The following is a 17,773-nucleotide window of genomic DNA, read 5'->3' on the forward strand; positions in this document are numbered from 1 at the left end:
TGGTAAAGCTTGCGCACACGGGAGATTTTGTCACACCACAACAGGAGAGGCAGTCAGTCCAGGCCATCCCTTATGCCCTTGGTTTGGAGCATGAGAAGGAGAGGAAACAGGTGCACAACAACGGACGCTGATAGTGAAAAATCTTTTGTTCTCAGGCATATGGAATACATGAGCACCCACAATGCTGAGGGATCATCTCTCAAAGAAGAAACGTAGGTTCTACTCCCAGTCTGGCACAGACATACTATCACTCTATTGAACAGGAGTGAGTTTTCATTATATATATAATATGCTAAAATCTTAAGAATAAGAAGAAATTAGAAAACAGCAAATTATTTAAGATGACTGAAGAAGTCTCTATTAGTCTATCAGAAAAACGTGATTTGAAAATACAAAGTACTATATAAGTGCTATATAAAGTGTGCTCTTTATGCTTCTGGTCCTCAAGAAAGACTTGTATTTCACTATCTCTTTCCTCTAAGAGATTCCTTCCAAGAGTGATTGTTTTATAACTAACACAGCATAAATGTTCCAATTCAAAGTTTAATGATATTAGATCCATTGGTGGAAATCAGATTCAGTGTTATCTGGACTTTTTTTGAAAAGAAAAAGAAAGAACTTGCTTGCCACAAAGTTAACCATAACTTTCACTTTTACTGCTTATGATTGCATTTTGCAACTTTGGAAATTATTTATTATACTAAGATATACTTCTTCAGAATTGGAGATTGCAAACAACATACACGTAAATATTTAGAAGCATTCAGCAGCTAGCAAATTCTTTGAATATTTTTCAGAATTAACTTCAATAGAAACAACTCAGGTAATTCACGCTGAGCAGTCTTACCAGAAAAAAATTAATGTAGTTTGACTTCCTGTGTATCATAACCCATACAGTTTTACCCAGTTACTCCTGTATTGAGCTCAATATCTTGTATAACTAAATTAGCAGGATTTCCACATATATTTAAATTAGGGAAAGAAGCATTTTAATCAGCTCCTTTCTTTCTCCCTCTGCATTTCTCTTTAATCTTCTATTCTAAATGTCTTGAAAAATAAAAATTTCTTGTTAATGACTTATCTTTATCATTTAATAAATGCTGATATTTTATAATTTCTTTTACCTTTATTTACCAAATATATACATTTAATTATTTTAGTTTTCTTCTTTGGACTATATAGGACTATAACAATGTTTAAAAGGGGACTGGATAAATTCATGGTGGCTAAGTCCATAAATGGCTATTAGCCAGGATGGGTAAGAATGATGTCCCTAGCCTCTGTTCGTCAGAGCATGGAGATGGATGGCAGGAGAGAGATCACTTGATCATTGCCTGTTAGGTTCACTCCCTCTGGGGCACCTGGCATTGGCCACTGTCGGTAGACAGATACTGGGCTAGATGGACCTTTGGTCTGACCCGGTACGGCCTTTCTTATGTCCTTATGTTCTTATTTGTTTCTGCACCTGCATCACTCACAATGCCAGCAATTCCCAGGGGACACAATGCGAGCTAACTGTTAGAGTTGGGTTAGCAGATGGCACTTATACCACATTTTTTGTGACTACTGTTAATTGCAATGGTGGATTTCTAGGATTATATTACTTGACAGAAAATATAACTGGTGCTATCGTATTTGGTAGTGTCCTATGAAAAATATGTCAAAATAGCAGAAAAAAATCTGAAGTTCAAAACTGAGAAATATATATTTAATTATATTAATGGACTAGCTCCCTAAATTAAGTATTATTAAAAACAAGAGCTGCTTAGCAAGTCTTGTAGTTCACATATCTTTGTAAAAACTTGCTAGAGGTTTTGACAAGTATCAAGTACGGACCACAAAGTTCGCTATAGGGAAGTATCCTCCAAGTACTAGAGAAAACCTAAGGGTCTATGAAAACAATTTTGAGATGACTATCTTACTGTATCTGAAAGTTCCCAGGTTTTATTCCATACAATAAAGGATTTGGAAGAAAATAACAATAACTAATGTCTTAATAAAAAATGATTGTCGCAAAAAAAGTATATGTATATTTTTATTCCGGGGACTATGTAAAGCCATTATCAAGATTTTGGGCACTGAACACTAAGATAATTGTTCAGTCATTCCACTGTGTTATCTATTATTTTTATATATGGGATTGGAATTTTACTAAACAATTCATTTGCATATACTCTCTCCTCACCTCCTACCCTCCAGCTCTACAAACTAGATGGCCTAAGGACAATATTTTGAAAAGTGCCTAGTGATTCTGAAATGCCTTAAAGGGACCAGCTGTATAAAAGGTGGTACTCAGCACTTTCTGAAAATCAGAACTTTAAGATGTTACAAAAGTTGGGTACCCAAAAATTGACACATCCAAAATCACTATTCACTTTTGAAAATCATGACCAAAGTCATCCTAATCTCTCCTCCTACATAAGTTCTCCAGACCACTTAGCATCCTAGTTGCCCTTTTCTTCAACTTATCAAATTAAATATGCAAATATAAAGGTGATAATCAGAACCAATTTAAAATATTTATGGTTACATTTTCTACCCCCTTTTAATGCACTCTAGCATACTATATACCATATAAGCCTTTGTGATGGCTGCTGCACACTTCACCAATCTTCACTAAATATCTATAACTCAAGGATCGTAGTATCTGAGGGATACTATCTAACGTTAATCCATGAAAATCCATAAGAAAATATATATAAACTGGTTTTATTGATGTGTGTTGCTTTGCACTTACCACTAACATTTCAACTGTGCCATTATTTCTCCCATATCTCCATTCACCTAATTAACTAGCATACTTTTCAATATTGCTTTTGATTAGGGAGTTTATGTGGATCATTTTCTGATTCACTGACTCTGGTAGTATTTTTTTTTTCTGAACACATTTGGATTTCCTTTAGAAATCATTCCTGCTAAATTTCATTTTTGGTCTCAAATTCATTATACATCTTATAATTATGAATACTCTTTCTTGTGAGGTAGTGAGTGTAGTGGTCAGAGTGGTGGACAGCATAAGAATTCCTGGCTTCCATTCCTGATTGCTATTAATTTGTTGTGTGACTCTGAGCAAGTAATTGAACTTTGCTGTGTCACTTTCCCAAAACATCAGAGTTGTAGTAAAGTTTAATTGATTCTAACTTTTGCAAAGCACTAATATCTTTGAAGTTCTGAGTATTATAGCCATTTCTCAGTGTTAATTTCCTCCACTATCTTGTCCAACCATAAAGACTGAAAAGATCCGTCTGGAGTTCCTCAGTCCTCCTTTGTTCATTTCCTGCCCTTCGTTGAACGGTGCCTTTAAATTTAGCTACTTGAGACAAAATAATCCTGCCATTTATTATGTCCCTTAACACTGTTTTGACTTTGAAGGTATCTATCTCTAGATTTAGCAAAATTTTCCTGGCAAAATTCCTGAATCTAAGATGTGAATATAGAAAGAATTATCAGCATGCAAAAATAAGCACATTTTAATTAAATAATAAATTGCCAGATAACAAACTCAGAAAAATGTTGACCACCTTCAAAATCTTGATTCTTTTGTCGCTTTTATATTGCAAAGTTACCAGAGCCTGCAGCTTCCATGTTTAAATAAAAAACCTGGCCCTTTTTTAAAAGTAAGAGTCTCCAGGGACTTATCAACTTTTAGGGATATACTAATGTTAGAATGGTCACATGAGCCAGTGATCAGAATCCCCTTGATATTTGAATTCTTCAGTATTTGAAAAACCATGAACCAAAGGGAAAGTCACCAAAATAAGGAAATACCCAAAACCTCTGAAAAAGCATACATTACTACAGTTTGCAGGGATCTGAATTTAAAGGAGAATCTTGGAAGTATTTGAGTCTAGATGCCATTGGACAGACTGTGTCAGAACGCCAGACGTTTTTTAAACTGAAAAGAAAGTGTCTGGATGAAGATTCCATTCCCTTGATGTACACGTCTCATTAACTAAATGTTACATTGAGCTTCTCTGAAAGAACTATGTTGGAAAGTACTGTCTATCCAATGCAACCGTCTGCTATTTTTAGAGGCATTTCTATAGCTAAAACAATAGTATTTTAAGCCCAGGTTTATTTTGTGTATGAAATCCTAAAGAAGTCTGCTATAGTGCATTCCTGAGCACAAGTTTACAACTACCAAACGGAGACAGGTTCAATGGAATCAAAGTAACTGGAAGAAATACTTTTCAAGAAACAAGCACGATAACAACACTTCCATGTTATCTCATCCTAATTGTGGACTTTAATGGGGAGTGAAGAGAATGTATGAGTGCAAGAGAAAGTTCTACAGAGACTAAAGACCAAGTATATTGAGCTATTCATATTCTCAAAACTATAAGAGAATGCTGTTACTTATGAATAGGGTTCTTCCAAATTCATGGTCCATTTGGTTAATTTCACAGTCAAAGGCTTTTAAAAATTGTCAGTTCCATGCTTTTAGATATTTATATCTGAAATGTCATGGTGTTATAACCATGGGAGTCCTGACCCAAAAGAGGCTGTGGAGGAAGTTGCGTGGCTATTGTAATGAGGTTGCAGTATTGCCACCCTTCTGCGCTACTGCTGACAGGGGCACTGCCTTCACAGCTGGGCAGGCGGAGACATGAGGCAGTGGGCAATGGAGACATGAGGGTTGCATGGTATGGGGGGAGGGTCATCACTTTTTGGGGGTGGCAGGGCCAGCCTTACGGGTGAGCGACCGCCCATGGCCCCATGGTAAGGGGGCGCTATGGTTAACCTCCCCTCAGCCAGCCTGAGGCCCCATTAACCCCAGAGCACTGTGCCTGTAGCTGGAGAGGGGAAGGGGGAGGGGAAGGGCCAGGGAGCCAGAACCTTTGCAGAAGTAGGGGGGCTACTGGTATTGGAACCAAGGAGGCTGGGAACCATGCCTCCCACTTTTTAATATGGATGTAGTTTGGGAGACCAAGGGGCATTGCCCCCACAAACTGCAAGCCTCAGGATCTGGTCCCCCACCACAAAGCGCAACCCCTGCTGGTGCCGCTCCGCATCTGCCCGAGACTTGCAGTTTGGGGGAAAGGCAATGCCACCCCTGCCCTCCCAAAACTATACCCATGTTAACGGGGGACAAGGCCCCAAGCCCTGTTGGGTGGAGGCGCTCCAGCCAGGGCATCCAACCATGTGCCAGGTTCCATCTGCTAGTCCCTGCCAGGCTGGGGAAGGACAACACTCCCTCTTCTCTTGCAGGGGCTGCTCCTGGGGCCCAGTCAGACCCACCTCTGGGAATCACTCCCAGCTGCAAGAAGCTCTGCAGTTGCTCACTGTACAGTGACACCTCCCTATTTGCAGCTGGGGACTGATGGGGGCAGGAAGCAGACCAGAGGTGTGGAACTTACTGCAGTCGGGGAAGGTTCCGAAGGTGGGTCTGACCTGTCCTCGGGAGCAGCTCCTGCAGGAGAAGAAAGTCCTGTCCCTGCCCAGCCCTACCAGGACTAGCAGCTGGAGCCCAGCGCATAGTAGGAGTCCTGGTTGGGGTGCCCCCAGCCCTGCCCTTCCGCTGGAAGATTTCACTAGGGAGACCAGATTTCACAGTCCATGACACATTTTTCACGGCCATGAATTTGGTAGAGCCCTACTTATGAAATATACTCTCCCAGGTGAAGAAGCAATTTGGAAGAATCTAAAAACTGTTTTCTGAGCTTATTTTCTACCACAGGGTAAGAAAATATTGAAAAATATGTCTCTGACTTACATGACTTGCTTCCACCTTTGTGCCTTGATTAATGGCATACACTTGAATAAGTAAGGATATATCTATATTCCTGCAGTGGTACAAAAAGAGCAACTCATGGGAGATGAAGCTAGACGACTTTGAGCCAGTCACATGCTGGTTAGGATCTTGAATTAAAGGAACATACAGTTCTATATCCCAGTAAAAAAAGTTCAGTTTGGGTTAAGTGAGGTCAAAGTACACAGAACAAGGAATAGAGGTAACTATAGCAGGACCGCTTGGAAATAGTGACCATAATACAATAGCATTCAACATCCCTGTGGTGGGAAGAACATCTCAACTGCCCAACACTGTGGCATTTAATTTCAAAAGGGGGAACTATACAAAAATGAGGGGGTTAGTTAGACAAAAGTTAAAAGGTACAGTGACTAAAGTGAAATCCCTGCAAGTTGTGTGGGCCCTTTTTAAAGACACCATAATAGAGGCCCAACTTCAATGTATACCCCAAATTAAGAAAAACAGTAAAAGAACTAAAAAAGAGCCACCGTGGCTTAACAACCATGTAAAAGAAGCAGTGAGGGATAAAAAGACTTCCTTTAAAAAGTGGAAGTCAAATCCTAGTGAGGCAAATAGAAAGGAGCACAAACACTGCCAACTTAAGTGCAAGAGTGTAATAAGAAAAGCCAAAGAGGAGTTTGAAGAACGGCTAGCCAAAAACTCCAAAGGTAATAACAAAATGTTTTTTAAGTACATCAGAAGCAGGAAGCCTGCTAAACAACCAGTGGGGCCCCTTGACGATGAAAATACAAAAGGAGCGCTTAAAGATGATAAAGTCATTGCGGAGAAACTAAATGGATTCTTTGCTTCAGTCTTCACGGCTGAGGATGTTAGGGAGATTCCCAAACCTGAGCTGGCTTTTGTAGGTGACAAATCTGAGGAACTGTCTCAGATTGAAGTGTCACTAGAGGAGGTTTTGGAATTAATTGATAAACTCAACATTAACAAGTCACCGGGACCAGATGGCATTCACCCAAGAGTTCTGAAAGAACTCAAATGTGAAGTTATGGAACTATTAACTAAGGTTTGTAACCTGTCCTTTAAATCGCTTCGTACCCAATGACTGGAAGTTAGCTAATGTAACGCCAATATTTAAAAAGGGCTCTAGGGGTGATCCTGGCAATTACAGACCGGTAAGTCTAACGTCGGTACTGGGCAAATTAGTTGAAACAATAGTAAAGAATAAAATTGTCAGACACATAGAAAAACAAACTCTTGAGCAATAGTCAACATGGTTTCTGTAAAGGGAAATCGTGTCTTACTAATCTATTAGAGTTCTTTGAAGGGGTCAACAAACATGTGGACAGGGGGGATCCGGTGGATATAGTGTACTTAGATTTCCAGAAAGCCTTTGACAAGGTCCCTCACCAAAGGCTCTTACGTAAATTAAGCTGTCATGGGATAAAAGGAAAGATCCTTTCATGGATTGAGAACTGGTTAAAGGACAGGGAACAAAGGGTAGGAATTAATGGTAAATTCTCAGGATGGAGAGGGGTAACTAGTGGTGTTCCCCAAGGGTCAGTCCTGGGACCAATCCTATTCAATTTATTCATAAATGATCTGGAGAAAGGGGTAAACAGTGAGGTGGCAAAGTTTGCAGATGATACTAAACTACTCAAGATAGTTAAGACCAAAGCAGACTGTGAAGAACTTCAAAAAGATCTCACAAAACTAAGTGATTGGGCAACAAAATGGCAAATGAAATTTAATGTGGATAAATGTAAAGTAATGCACATTGGAAAAAATAACCCCAACTATACATACAACATGATGGGGGCTAATTTAGCTACAACGAGTCAGGAACAAGATCTTGGAGTTATCGTGGATAGTTCTCTGAAGATGTCCACGCAGTGTGCAGAGGCGGTCATAAAAGCAAACAGGATGTTAGGAATCATTAAAAAGGGGATAGAGAATAAGACTGAGAATATATTATTGCCCTTATATAAATCCATGGTACGCCCACATCTCGAATACTGTGTACAGATGTGGTCTCCTCACCTCAAAAAAGATATTCTAGCACTAGAAAAGGTTCAGAAACGAGCAACTAAAATGATTAGGGGTTTAGAGAGGGTCCCATATGAGGAAAGATTAAAGAGGCTAGGACTCTTCAGTTTGGAAAAGAGGAGACTAAGGGGGGACATGATAGAGGTATATAAAATCATGAGTGATGTTGAGAAAGTGGATAAGGAAAAGTTATTTACTTATTCCCATAATACAAGAACTAGGGGTCACCAAATGAAATTAATAGGCAGCAGGTCTAAAACAAATAAAAGGAAGTTCTTCTTCACGCAGCGCACAGTCAACTTGTGGAACTCCTTACCTGAGGAGGTTGTGAAGGCTAGGACTATAACAATGTTTAAAAGGGGACTGGATAAATTCATGGTGGCTAAGTCCATAAATGGCTATTAGCCAGGATGGGTAAGAATGGTGTCCCTAGCCTCTATTCGTCAGAGGATGGAGATGGATGGCAGGAGAGAGATCACTTGATCATTGCCTGTTAGGTTCACTCCCTCAGGGGCACCTGGCATTGGCCACTGTCGGTAGACAGATACTGGGCTAGATGGACCTTTGGTCTGACCCGGTACGGCCTTTCTTATGTTCTTATGTTCTTAATAGAGATCTTTTTTTAAATGTCTGCAGTTTCTTTTATCTTAAAGCTCCCAATTTCTATCACATAGTATAATAACTGGAACAAAAAAGGAACAGCTTTGATATCTTGAAGGTAAAGGATTATGTCTCAAAACTACACTGTATAGAATTGTTTAAGATTTAAAGGTTTAAAATTAAATAGAATTGTCCTGAGAAAGAGGAGAAATGTGCCCACTGCAACCTTCAGGTGAGTGGGTCTTTGTCCAGCTAACTGGACAAAGCATTGCCCCTTCAAGGCTCCCTTGAAGTAGATGGGGAGAAGGGGAAGTTTACAGGGATGGACAGGAAGGCCATTAAGCAGTTGGGGCCAAGTTAGGACAAAGTCACCGCATTGCCCGCCCTGCTTTCCAGAAGTGGGGAGGTATTTATCCCCGATGTAGTCACCGAGAGGCCCTCTTTACCCGAATTCGGCTGGCAGCAGCTTACCACCTACCCACTCATGAATTTGGAAATAGAACTGGGTTCCCTTTTGATCCACTGTACGCATTATGCTAGTTCTCCCTTTTGTTTAGGAGTGCTGGGAAGGAATTTTTTCCTCACCATCAGAATGGCTGAGGAAGGGTGTGGTTTTTTTTTCTTCCCCAGAGTAGTTGGGGTGGAGTAGGGGGGTTAAGTTATCATGTCACAACTTAATACATAAAACTTGTGGCGGATATCCAGTGCAGGGTACAGTGATCAGATAAAATGAACTGGAGAAGAGTTTGAAGGAGAGCATCCCTTCTTGAAGCTGAAAAAGTGGGGTTTGGGACTCTGGGCTCCTAGGTCTCGTCAGAGGGGAACCAACCACACTCCTTTTCCTGGTCCCCCATTAAGAGAGCTGAGGAAGAGGATTTGGGGCTTCTCTGTCTGGATCAGCAAGGAGCCGACCCCCACCTCCCCACACTGTACAATATGTTGCTGGGCACTCCCAGATATTATAAGTGAACAAATCTATGGTCGAATTAAACCACATCCATGGCGTCCTGTCTTTCTTCCAGTGAGAACAGACAAATGAGAGATGTTGATTTGCAGAGAAGTCAGATAGGATTCTGATTTTCTTTGAAGTGAGTGGTTCTCTGCCAAGAACCTATATTTTAAATGGACCTGCTAGCAAAGAAGTGAGTGGTTTAACTTTTTTTCAAATTGACTTAGTTTCTGGAATAAGGAAATTTTAACCATTAGTATTATTATTTTAAACAGACAGGTTTATAGACAGAAATTCTGACAGATCTAGCTTTCTTTAGGAGTTCTATACAGAGACCTGTAGGAATTAGAGGATTGTAGGATTCTTCCAGTCACTTAATAGTGTATCAATTTACACTTTCATCATTCCATCTGACTAGACATTACCATAACCAAATACAATATGTGTAATATGTATCTTATTCTTTCCAACCGTTTTTGAAGTGTAACTGTAAGTGAGCTTATTTCTGTAGTACACATAAGCTAATTTTAAACTGAAATCAGTGTATTTGTTTACAAGACAACATTCTGATGAATATTTACATAGTTAATCAAATCATCAGGAAAATAAAGGTACTTTATTGTACTTTGTTTTGAATCATTTTATAAAAATTACATAAATAAAACTCCTTACCAGGTTTTTCAGCAGCGTTGATAATTCCTTAGTAAGTGTTGAAAATTTAACAAAAGCAGTGCCAAGATCTGGGTTATCCCGACTTAAAAAATTACTTCCAAATTTATCTAATACTTGTGCATAGTTCTCTTCATTTTGAACATGATCTGAAAAGAGAGGTTCAAAATTAGCAAGTTTCTTTCCTATAACTATCTAATTTAAATCTATACTGTACTGCAGAGTATTAATGAAACCAAACTGGTGAATTCACAAATCAGTACCACTGTGTCAAGAAAAACAAATTACTGCATTTACTGAAAATTGGTTATTTTAAAATTAAAAAGGACTATTTAACATATAGTCGGAAGTGATTTTTATGTCACCATCTGAATTTAAGGTCACATATAATAACAATCAATGAAATACAAAATTTATCAATGATTAATAAAGTAATATACCTGAGAAAAGTATGATAAAGATCTATTTAAGTGGGAACATTAGCTTGTTTTTCAGAAAGTATAAATATCTTCTTTTTTTTGTGATGTATTGAAATTTACTTGGGAATAAAAATCAAAATGAAGTTATAGCTACTACTATGAATAGGAGCATGTTTAATTACAAACCAAACCATGAAGTCAATAGTATTAGAGGTATAAATATAGGATATATTTGACCCCCAATCTGTAGATTAAGCAGAAGAAACGGCCCTCATGTTTTGTATTATTCATAATAGAATGTTAGAATTTATTTTTCTAATTGTAGAGATAAGATCTCAATGGAAAAGAAAATATATTACTACATATCCATGAGGAATGTTATATTTTAATTTTGAAACACTAATTGCAAATCGAGGATATCAAGATGCTTAGACAATTATGAAATGACCATGTTTTGATGTCAGAACCAAACTATGAAGCTAATCTATAGTTAAAGAAAATTATGAATAAAATCCTAAAGAAGAAAGAGATTCTGAATTAAGAACCATCACTGTGTACTAACACATTTTCTATTTCTTTTCTCTTCCTCTTTCCTCTTTTTCTGGCATCTTTCTGCTCTTCTTTCTGCTTGTTTGTGTCTCCCATTTGAGTACCACTGTCGAGGAAAAACTCTTACTATGTGCCCTTTAGGGTAGCCTTCCAACAACCCAGACATCACAAACTACTATACCAAACATGAACAAGTAATGTTGAGAAGGGATACCTTGGTATACCACTGCATGAAGAAGGGCAGGTTAAGGGGGCAGAGTTAAGACTGAAGTATATGGTTTGTGATGTATGGTAGCTAGGATAGCATATGTCTGTGGGTGGGGAAATAGACAGTATGTACTGTAAGGTAACTTAAGTTTTAATTTCCTTGATTTTGTGGTTTTGAGTCAGGTTGTGATGAGTGTTTTGAGCCTGAGTCTGATGAGTCATTTAAGATAATTAACTGTGAGTCCTAAGGGCCCAGCCAATTCACAAGCAAGGGTCTAGTCAGGTGACTCCAATGCAGGTATATAGGCGCCTAATGAAAGGAGCAACTCCAGTATGCTCAACATCATTATCTTGTTAGGGATACTCTACTTGCTACTTCTGACAGAGTACTCCTGCTCGCCTCTGTCCCTGTTCCAGCTTGCTCCTGCTTCAGCTCCTGTTCCAGCCACAACTGATGACCTGGCTGTCCTGATTAGGGTGACCAGACAGCAAATGTGAAAAATCAGGACAGAGGGTGTGTGTGGGGGGGTGTAATAGGAGCCTATATAAGAAAAAGACCCAAAAATCGGGACTGTCCCTATAAAATCGGGACATCTGGTCACCCTAGTCCTGATACACATATGGTATGTGTAGCAATCTCAACTGTTTCCCAACAGTGTTTTGTAAATTAACATATACAATCTCATACACCTTAAACTATTTCTGCTGTGAGAAAGTTTAAAGGATTTGCTTGGAGCAGTTCCGGAGAAGATCTTTAGTCAGCTATTATTCAATTCTATAATCTTTTATTGCCCTCATCAACAAAACACCTTCAGCAATGCATAAAGCAAGGTGACTAACATCTGTGACATGTGGTTCATTCTCTCTCATCCTTTCGGGGGGGGGGAGGGAGAGGGAGAATTATATGCGCTGTGGAGAGTTTTGTTTGAGAAGATTTTTCTCTTTCTCATGCTTTTTAAAAAAATGTGTATATTACTGTGTGTGTATGTTTCAAAGAGCAAGGTAAAAGAAGTGCACCCTGCACTTGGAGCAGAAGGTGGCAAGGTATGTGATAGCCCTCTGTTCGGGTGGAAGTTTATTTCACAGTCTGGGACTGGCCATGAAAAATCTCTGTCTCCTGCACAGAGTTTTAAGTGATCTTTTAGATATCCTGGGCCCAGGCCAGTAAGTGTCTTTTAAACACAGATAGAGACTTTGATAGGTTAACATGTGCTCACAGTAGTTTGTCTTGCTAAGTGTACTGTAGCATTTTGTACTAGCAGGAGTTCTAAGGGCCAATGGTTTCACTCCCAGGTATAATACATTGCTGTAATCCAGATGAGAAGGGCAAAAACATATATAACCAAGGCCGGGTCATTGTCAGCCAGGATGGGTGGGATGTAGTTTCCTGGACAACCAGAAACACTATTTGTGGATGCTGCAAGGAGAGAGCTTAGCATCAAAGAGAAATCTAAAAGCACTCACGAACTACAGATTGAGCTGACCAATTATGGGTGTTTATCTTCAACCACGGGAGCCTGTACCATGACTGAAAAATACTCAAAGTCCCTTCCTCTTCCCACCAGCATAACCTCCATCTTGCTCAGTTTCAACCAGGTCTTCATTCATGAATGGATCTCATCCAAGCACTGGGCCATCTTGCTAGTTGTTGCATAGTCACAGACAGTAAAGGATAATTAGAGCTCTATCATCTGCATATTGCTACCACTTGAGTCCATGTCATTTTACCAGTTAATCTACTGGCTGCGTGCAGATGTTGAACAGCACCAGCAAAAAAACTGATCCTTCTGGGATTCTACAAGTGAGAGGTCTAGTGACAAAAGTGCAGTCTCCCATTTCTACTCTTCAGGCATGAAAGGACTTTAAATTATTTTAGAGCCTTCTCCTGACTCCTTTCTCAGACAAGACAACAATATCTACAGATCAAGAGAAGGATGAGAACAGATGAATACCCTCCATCCATTGACAGCAGGAGATCATCCATCAGTGCCACTAAGGATGTTTTAATCCCACATCCTGACCTGAATTCAAATTATGCTGGGCCAAGGATATTGCCTTTAATCAGAAGAGCTTGTAGTTAGTCCTGAGCTACCTTCTCTATAACCTTGCTCAGGAACAGAAGTTTTTTTTATTGGGCAATAGTTATAACAGATGTATCCAGGGTGGGTTTCTTCAGTGTTGGTCAGACTATTGTACTCTGGAAAAAAAATGGAAGAGAAGATTACTTCCCTGAATAAGGAAATGGCTATTTCAGTTATGAGTGGCACCAGCTGCTTATGACTCTCTTTCACCAGCCAGGAAGGGCATGATTCGCAAGTCTTAGGTTAAGATTCTTTCGAAGTATCCAATACTTCTTGAGAAGCAAATGTATTTAAACTCTGAGAATACAGCTACACTAACTTGTGTGTGGTTTTTTTTCTGTTTTTGTTTTTTAAAAATCTTTAAGAGTAAATCCTGTAAGTCTAATGTTCTTCCAGCAATGTTTAATTTTTTCCTCATTTGCAATTGTGGTAATGACACATCTCACTAAGCTCCTCTTCTGTCTTTTTGTATTATTTACTCCTGAGTGAATTCTGTGCCAAAAAAATAAAAATTCTGTGCATATTTTAAAATTCTGCAAAATTCTACAAATTCTGCTCGTTGTGGGTTTCAAGGTGAAGGAATAATGGGCCTCTGCAGGGGGATACAGGTAAAAGTGGTTGGGGCTCAGCAGCGGGCGTTCGGGTGCTGGGGGAGTGGGGCTTGGTGGAGGGGGGGAGAGTGGGGTGTGGTTGCAGGGGGCTCAACAGGGTGGTCCAGGTGTGGGAGGAGGTGAGGTTTGTCGGGGTGGGGGTTCAAGTGCGGGGGTGATTTGGGTGCATGGGGCCTCCCGCTATGGGGGTTGTGGGGTGCCCATACAGTAACCCTTCCCCCCACAGCTGAGGAGCAATGGAGGCAGGAAGTGGTGGGGCTGTGCAGAGCTTCCTGCAGCCAGGGGCGCTTTCTGGGGTGGGTTTGATCCAGACCCAGCTGCTCATTGCAGAGGAAGAATTCATCCCATCCTCCCCAGACCAGCCAGAACTAGATGCAGAGCCCAACGTATGATAGGAGCCACCAGCTAAGGTGTCCCCTGCACCCCACCACAGTGATTTACTGTCCTGCCAGCTGCTCCGGATGCCCGAAATGGTGCACCTGTGCTGCTGGGGAGGGTGCGTGACCATTCTGGTGACTTCCCTTTGCTACCCTGTCAGAAGTCATTTTTCTGTGGGAAGCAAAGAAATCAGTGGTGCAGAATTCCCTCAGGAGTAATTATTTTAAGCCTCCAACACTGGTTTGTTCAACATTTCTTTATTAGGTTCCCCTCCTTACCATGTTTGAGGCTTTAAAAAAACCCCACACACATTATGGACACACCTCTCAGAATTAATTTTTCCTAGTGGGAGAGATAAGGCTATAAATGCCAACAGGAATCATATTTACTTCAGGTAGTAGTATGAGTATCATTTTCTCCAAGTTGTAATTTTTGTCTGACAGTATTTGAATTACAGAAAATAAAGAATCACCATTTAATTTCAGATATAAAGTTGAAATCTTCGAGTGCTGCAAAATACTATTTTTCTGTTGACTTCCACACTTTACTTTTAAAACCATGAATTTCACCACAATCCATGTGCATTATCCCATGATGCATGAATCATCTTAGACACTAAAAAAACTTGGCAGAACGCCTCAAAAGAATTACACTTCCAAACCCTTTAAAACAAAATCTGCCAAGTACTAAGTTCCACTATAACCAAATGTCTTTTCTTAAACTCAGATCAAAATTATGAAATTGCTCATGATCTTTTAACTGTATTTTGGAAATAAGATTTTACAGTGTATATTTATAATTAATTTACATACCATTTTCCTACTTATTGCAAACACAAAAATTAATGTTGTCAAATGCCCAAAGTTTTCAGTCATATGATGTTGTGGATTGACAAATAGTAAAATATGTTTTTAATAAGACTACATCTGTTCTAAAAGCTTATGCTTTTAATCAAATATCTTGGCATAAAAACCAAAGAAATCATTATGCAATAATAAAATGCATATTTTTTATGTAAAAGGTATTCTGTAAATACGCACAACAGATCTCAGCTAGTGAAGAGTATTAGCTGACTCAATCCTGGCCTAATGTGTCACAGGGTTTGTTCTGGGGTGGGTTTATGTGACTTTACAGAAGATATTCACTTTATGGAGCTATAATTATAGGCTAGATTTTTCTTTTTCTAAAGTATAGCATTCTTGAGAGATCTCCCCTTCCAGACAATAAAGAAGATGAAAGGTCTCTCACCAAGAAACTACACTTTACAAGAGGAAGATACCAAACAAACAGCAATCTATCCTATATATCAATTTGCTCCACTTCATGTTTCTTTGTAGGTATATTTTTAAATGTAGTCTGAACTACTTCTATAGTTCTGCTTCAATTTGTACGGGGGGGTCTAGACATATCAAATTTCTCTGTAGCTATGGCTAACAAAAAAAAACCTTGGTTCATTTTTTTTTTTAAAATGAACATAAAGAATTAGGAATTTTCATCAGAAGGACTGTAGGACACAAATAATGAAAAGAATGGGAGAAAGTGAGAACAGTTGAAGAGCTGAAACAGGAATTACTATTTTCCTTCTTAGCATTTCCATGATCCATCTATGAACACCAGGAGAAGGCAAGAAAAGAGATGCACCAAAAAAAGGACAAAGCCCTGGCTAGGATGATTTAGTTGGTGTTAGTTCTGCTTTGAGCAGGGGATTGGACTAGATGATCATAGAATCTCAGGGTTGGAAGGGACCTCAGGAGGTCATCTAGTCCAACCCCCTGCTCAAAGGGGATCTCCTGAGGTCTCTTCCAACCCTAATATTCTATAAGTAACTAAGTCAAGGAAGATAAGCACTGATCCAACTCATTTTGAAAGATGTTTTATCAGCTAGTACACACTGCTCTAACCCTTTTTACTTGCTCTCACTTTTCTCCCCCACTGTAGCATAAAAAGCTCCTTGTTGGCTGGTGGCATGAGATTAAAATATCTGTTTCATTCTCTTCTTCAGTGAGAATGTGAAATAAATACATTAGATAATTCCCCATCTTACTACCTTCCAGTTCCCCTTAAAATTATTTTCTTGCTGCAATACAATTGAAAATATCTTCACATTTTCAAACCAAACATTTGGTCCTTTTTTGTGACACACACATCCATAAAAAACTGAGATGAGAACTGCAAGAATTAGTTTGCCATATACAGATGCACACACCACTGAATATTTTTCCATTGTAAATTATGTTGCATTTTTGCTTAAAACTATAAATTAATGCAGATTAGCTTTTGGCGATTAGCCATTCAATTGAATTAATAGGAAAAGGCTATTGAAAATGTACACTATTAGTTATGATGCAATTCAATGCCACTAAAATTCAACTGAGTGTTATTGGAAAGCTATCCAAAAAGATTTTCCACGGACTTCGGGTACCATCTTCAGTGAGACAAAAGATAGCTTCCAACTCACAAATCCAATCTGATTATTCCAGAAGTACCTAACAAGTTGGAGGGGCATCTGCAAAAAGCTTCTCAAACAGGTTGGTGTGACGTTTAAACTGACTTAAATTCTTTTACTAACAGAAAAAAAATCTCTTGCCTTTAATGTTTCAACAGTAAAGAGGATTTGTGATACAAACAAACATTTGAGCTCTTCTTTCTCCGAACCCTTCAGAATCTGGTATGAGATTGTAGTGGGGAAGCTGCCCCACTCCCAGAGAACAGGGGTTAAAAGCAGCCCTGGAGAGGGCTGTGGCTGGAAAAAGCAGTGAGAACAGCTGACGGCACAGCTGATCACAGGTGTGGCCAGCTCAATTAGGGCTCAGCTGGCCCTGATAAGAGGGCTGGGAGCCAGGAGCTGAGGGAGTCTCTCTTCAGCCCTGGAGGGAGAAGGGCTAACTGCCTGAGAGGAAGGTACCTGAACTGGAGCAGTGCTGGGGAATAGGGCAAGGGAGCTCCAGCCTGGTAAAACCCCAGGCTGCAGGCCTTGTTGAAGGTCTACAGAGGTACTGGGGCTGCAGAGATACAGTCTGGGAATAGGCAAAGGCAGCAGGTCCTACCCACTTGATAATGATGAGTGGCCATTACAGACTGCAGTCTGCCCCAGTGAGCGGGGGCTAGATGATGACTGGCAGTAGCCACTCAGGCAAGGTGGGTTTAGAGGGTTGGGGGTTCCCCTGGGAGGGGAAACCCAGAGAGTTGAGGTATTGCAGTGGGCAGAACCCCAAGGTAAGGGTCCGGAAGGGACACAGGGTCCAGCGAGACACCGGCCTGCAAAGGGCGCTCCATATGCTGGAAAAGAGCTAATTCCCAGAAGACCAGCAGGAGGCGCTGTGCTGGTGAGTCCCGCATCACTACAGAGATCTAGACTCCTCTGAATAAACATGTAGATACAGACTAACATGGCTACTCCGATACTTGACTCCCCTGAATGTCACTGTTCATATGTTATTGTTTTGCCTGTAATTATATAACTATTACTTTCTGGAAAGCATATATTGGAGTAGAGATCTCAACACACAGGCGCTATTACTATCCCAATGTAATTTTATTTGCCTCCACCCCTACCC

General features: G+C 39.9%; 1 protein-coding gene across 4 annotated transcripts in view; it reads right to left on the reverse strand.

Annotated features, from left to right (window-relative positions):
- ASAP1 (ArfGAP with SH3 domain, ankyrin repeat and PH domain 1) overlaps nucleotides 1-17,773 on the reverse strand; it is a 323,210-nt gene that overhangs the window by 135,026 nt on the left and 170,411 nt on the right. For all 4 annotated transcript variants that reach the window (XM_039523658.1, XM_039523659.1, XM_039523657.1 and 1 more), the window contains one exon: nucleotides 9,975-10,120. In XM_039523658.1, coding sequence (XP_039379592.1) covers nucleotides 9,975-10,120 — 146 coding nt within the window. The remainder of the gene's footprint in view (nucleotides 1-9,974; nucleotides 10,121-17,773) is intronic.

Source organism: Mauremys reevesii, linkage group 2, assembly GCF_016161935.1.
Source record: "Mauremys reevesii isolate NIE-2019 linkage group 2, ASM1616193v1, whole genome shotgun sequence".
In the NCBI taxonomy this organism is placed as follows: domain Eukaryota; kingdom Metazoa; phylum Chordata; order Testudines; family Geoemydidae; genus Mauremys; species Mauremys reevesii.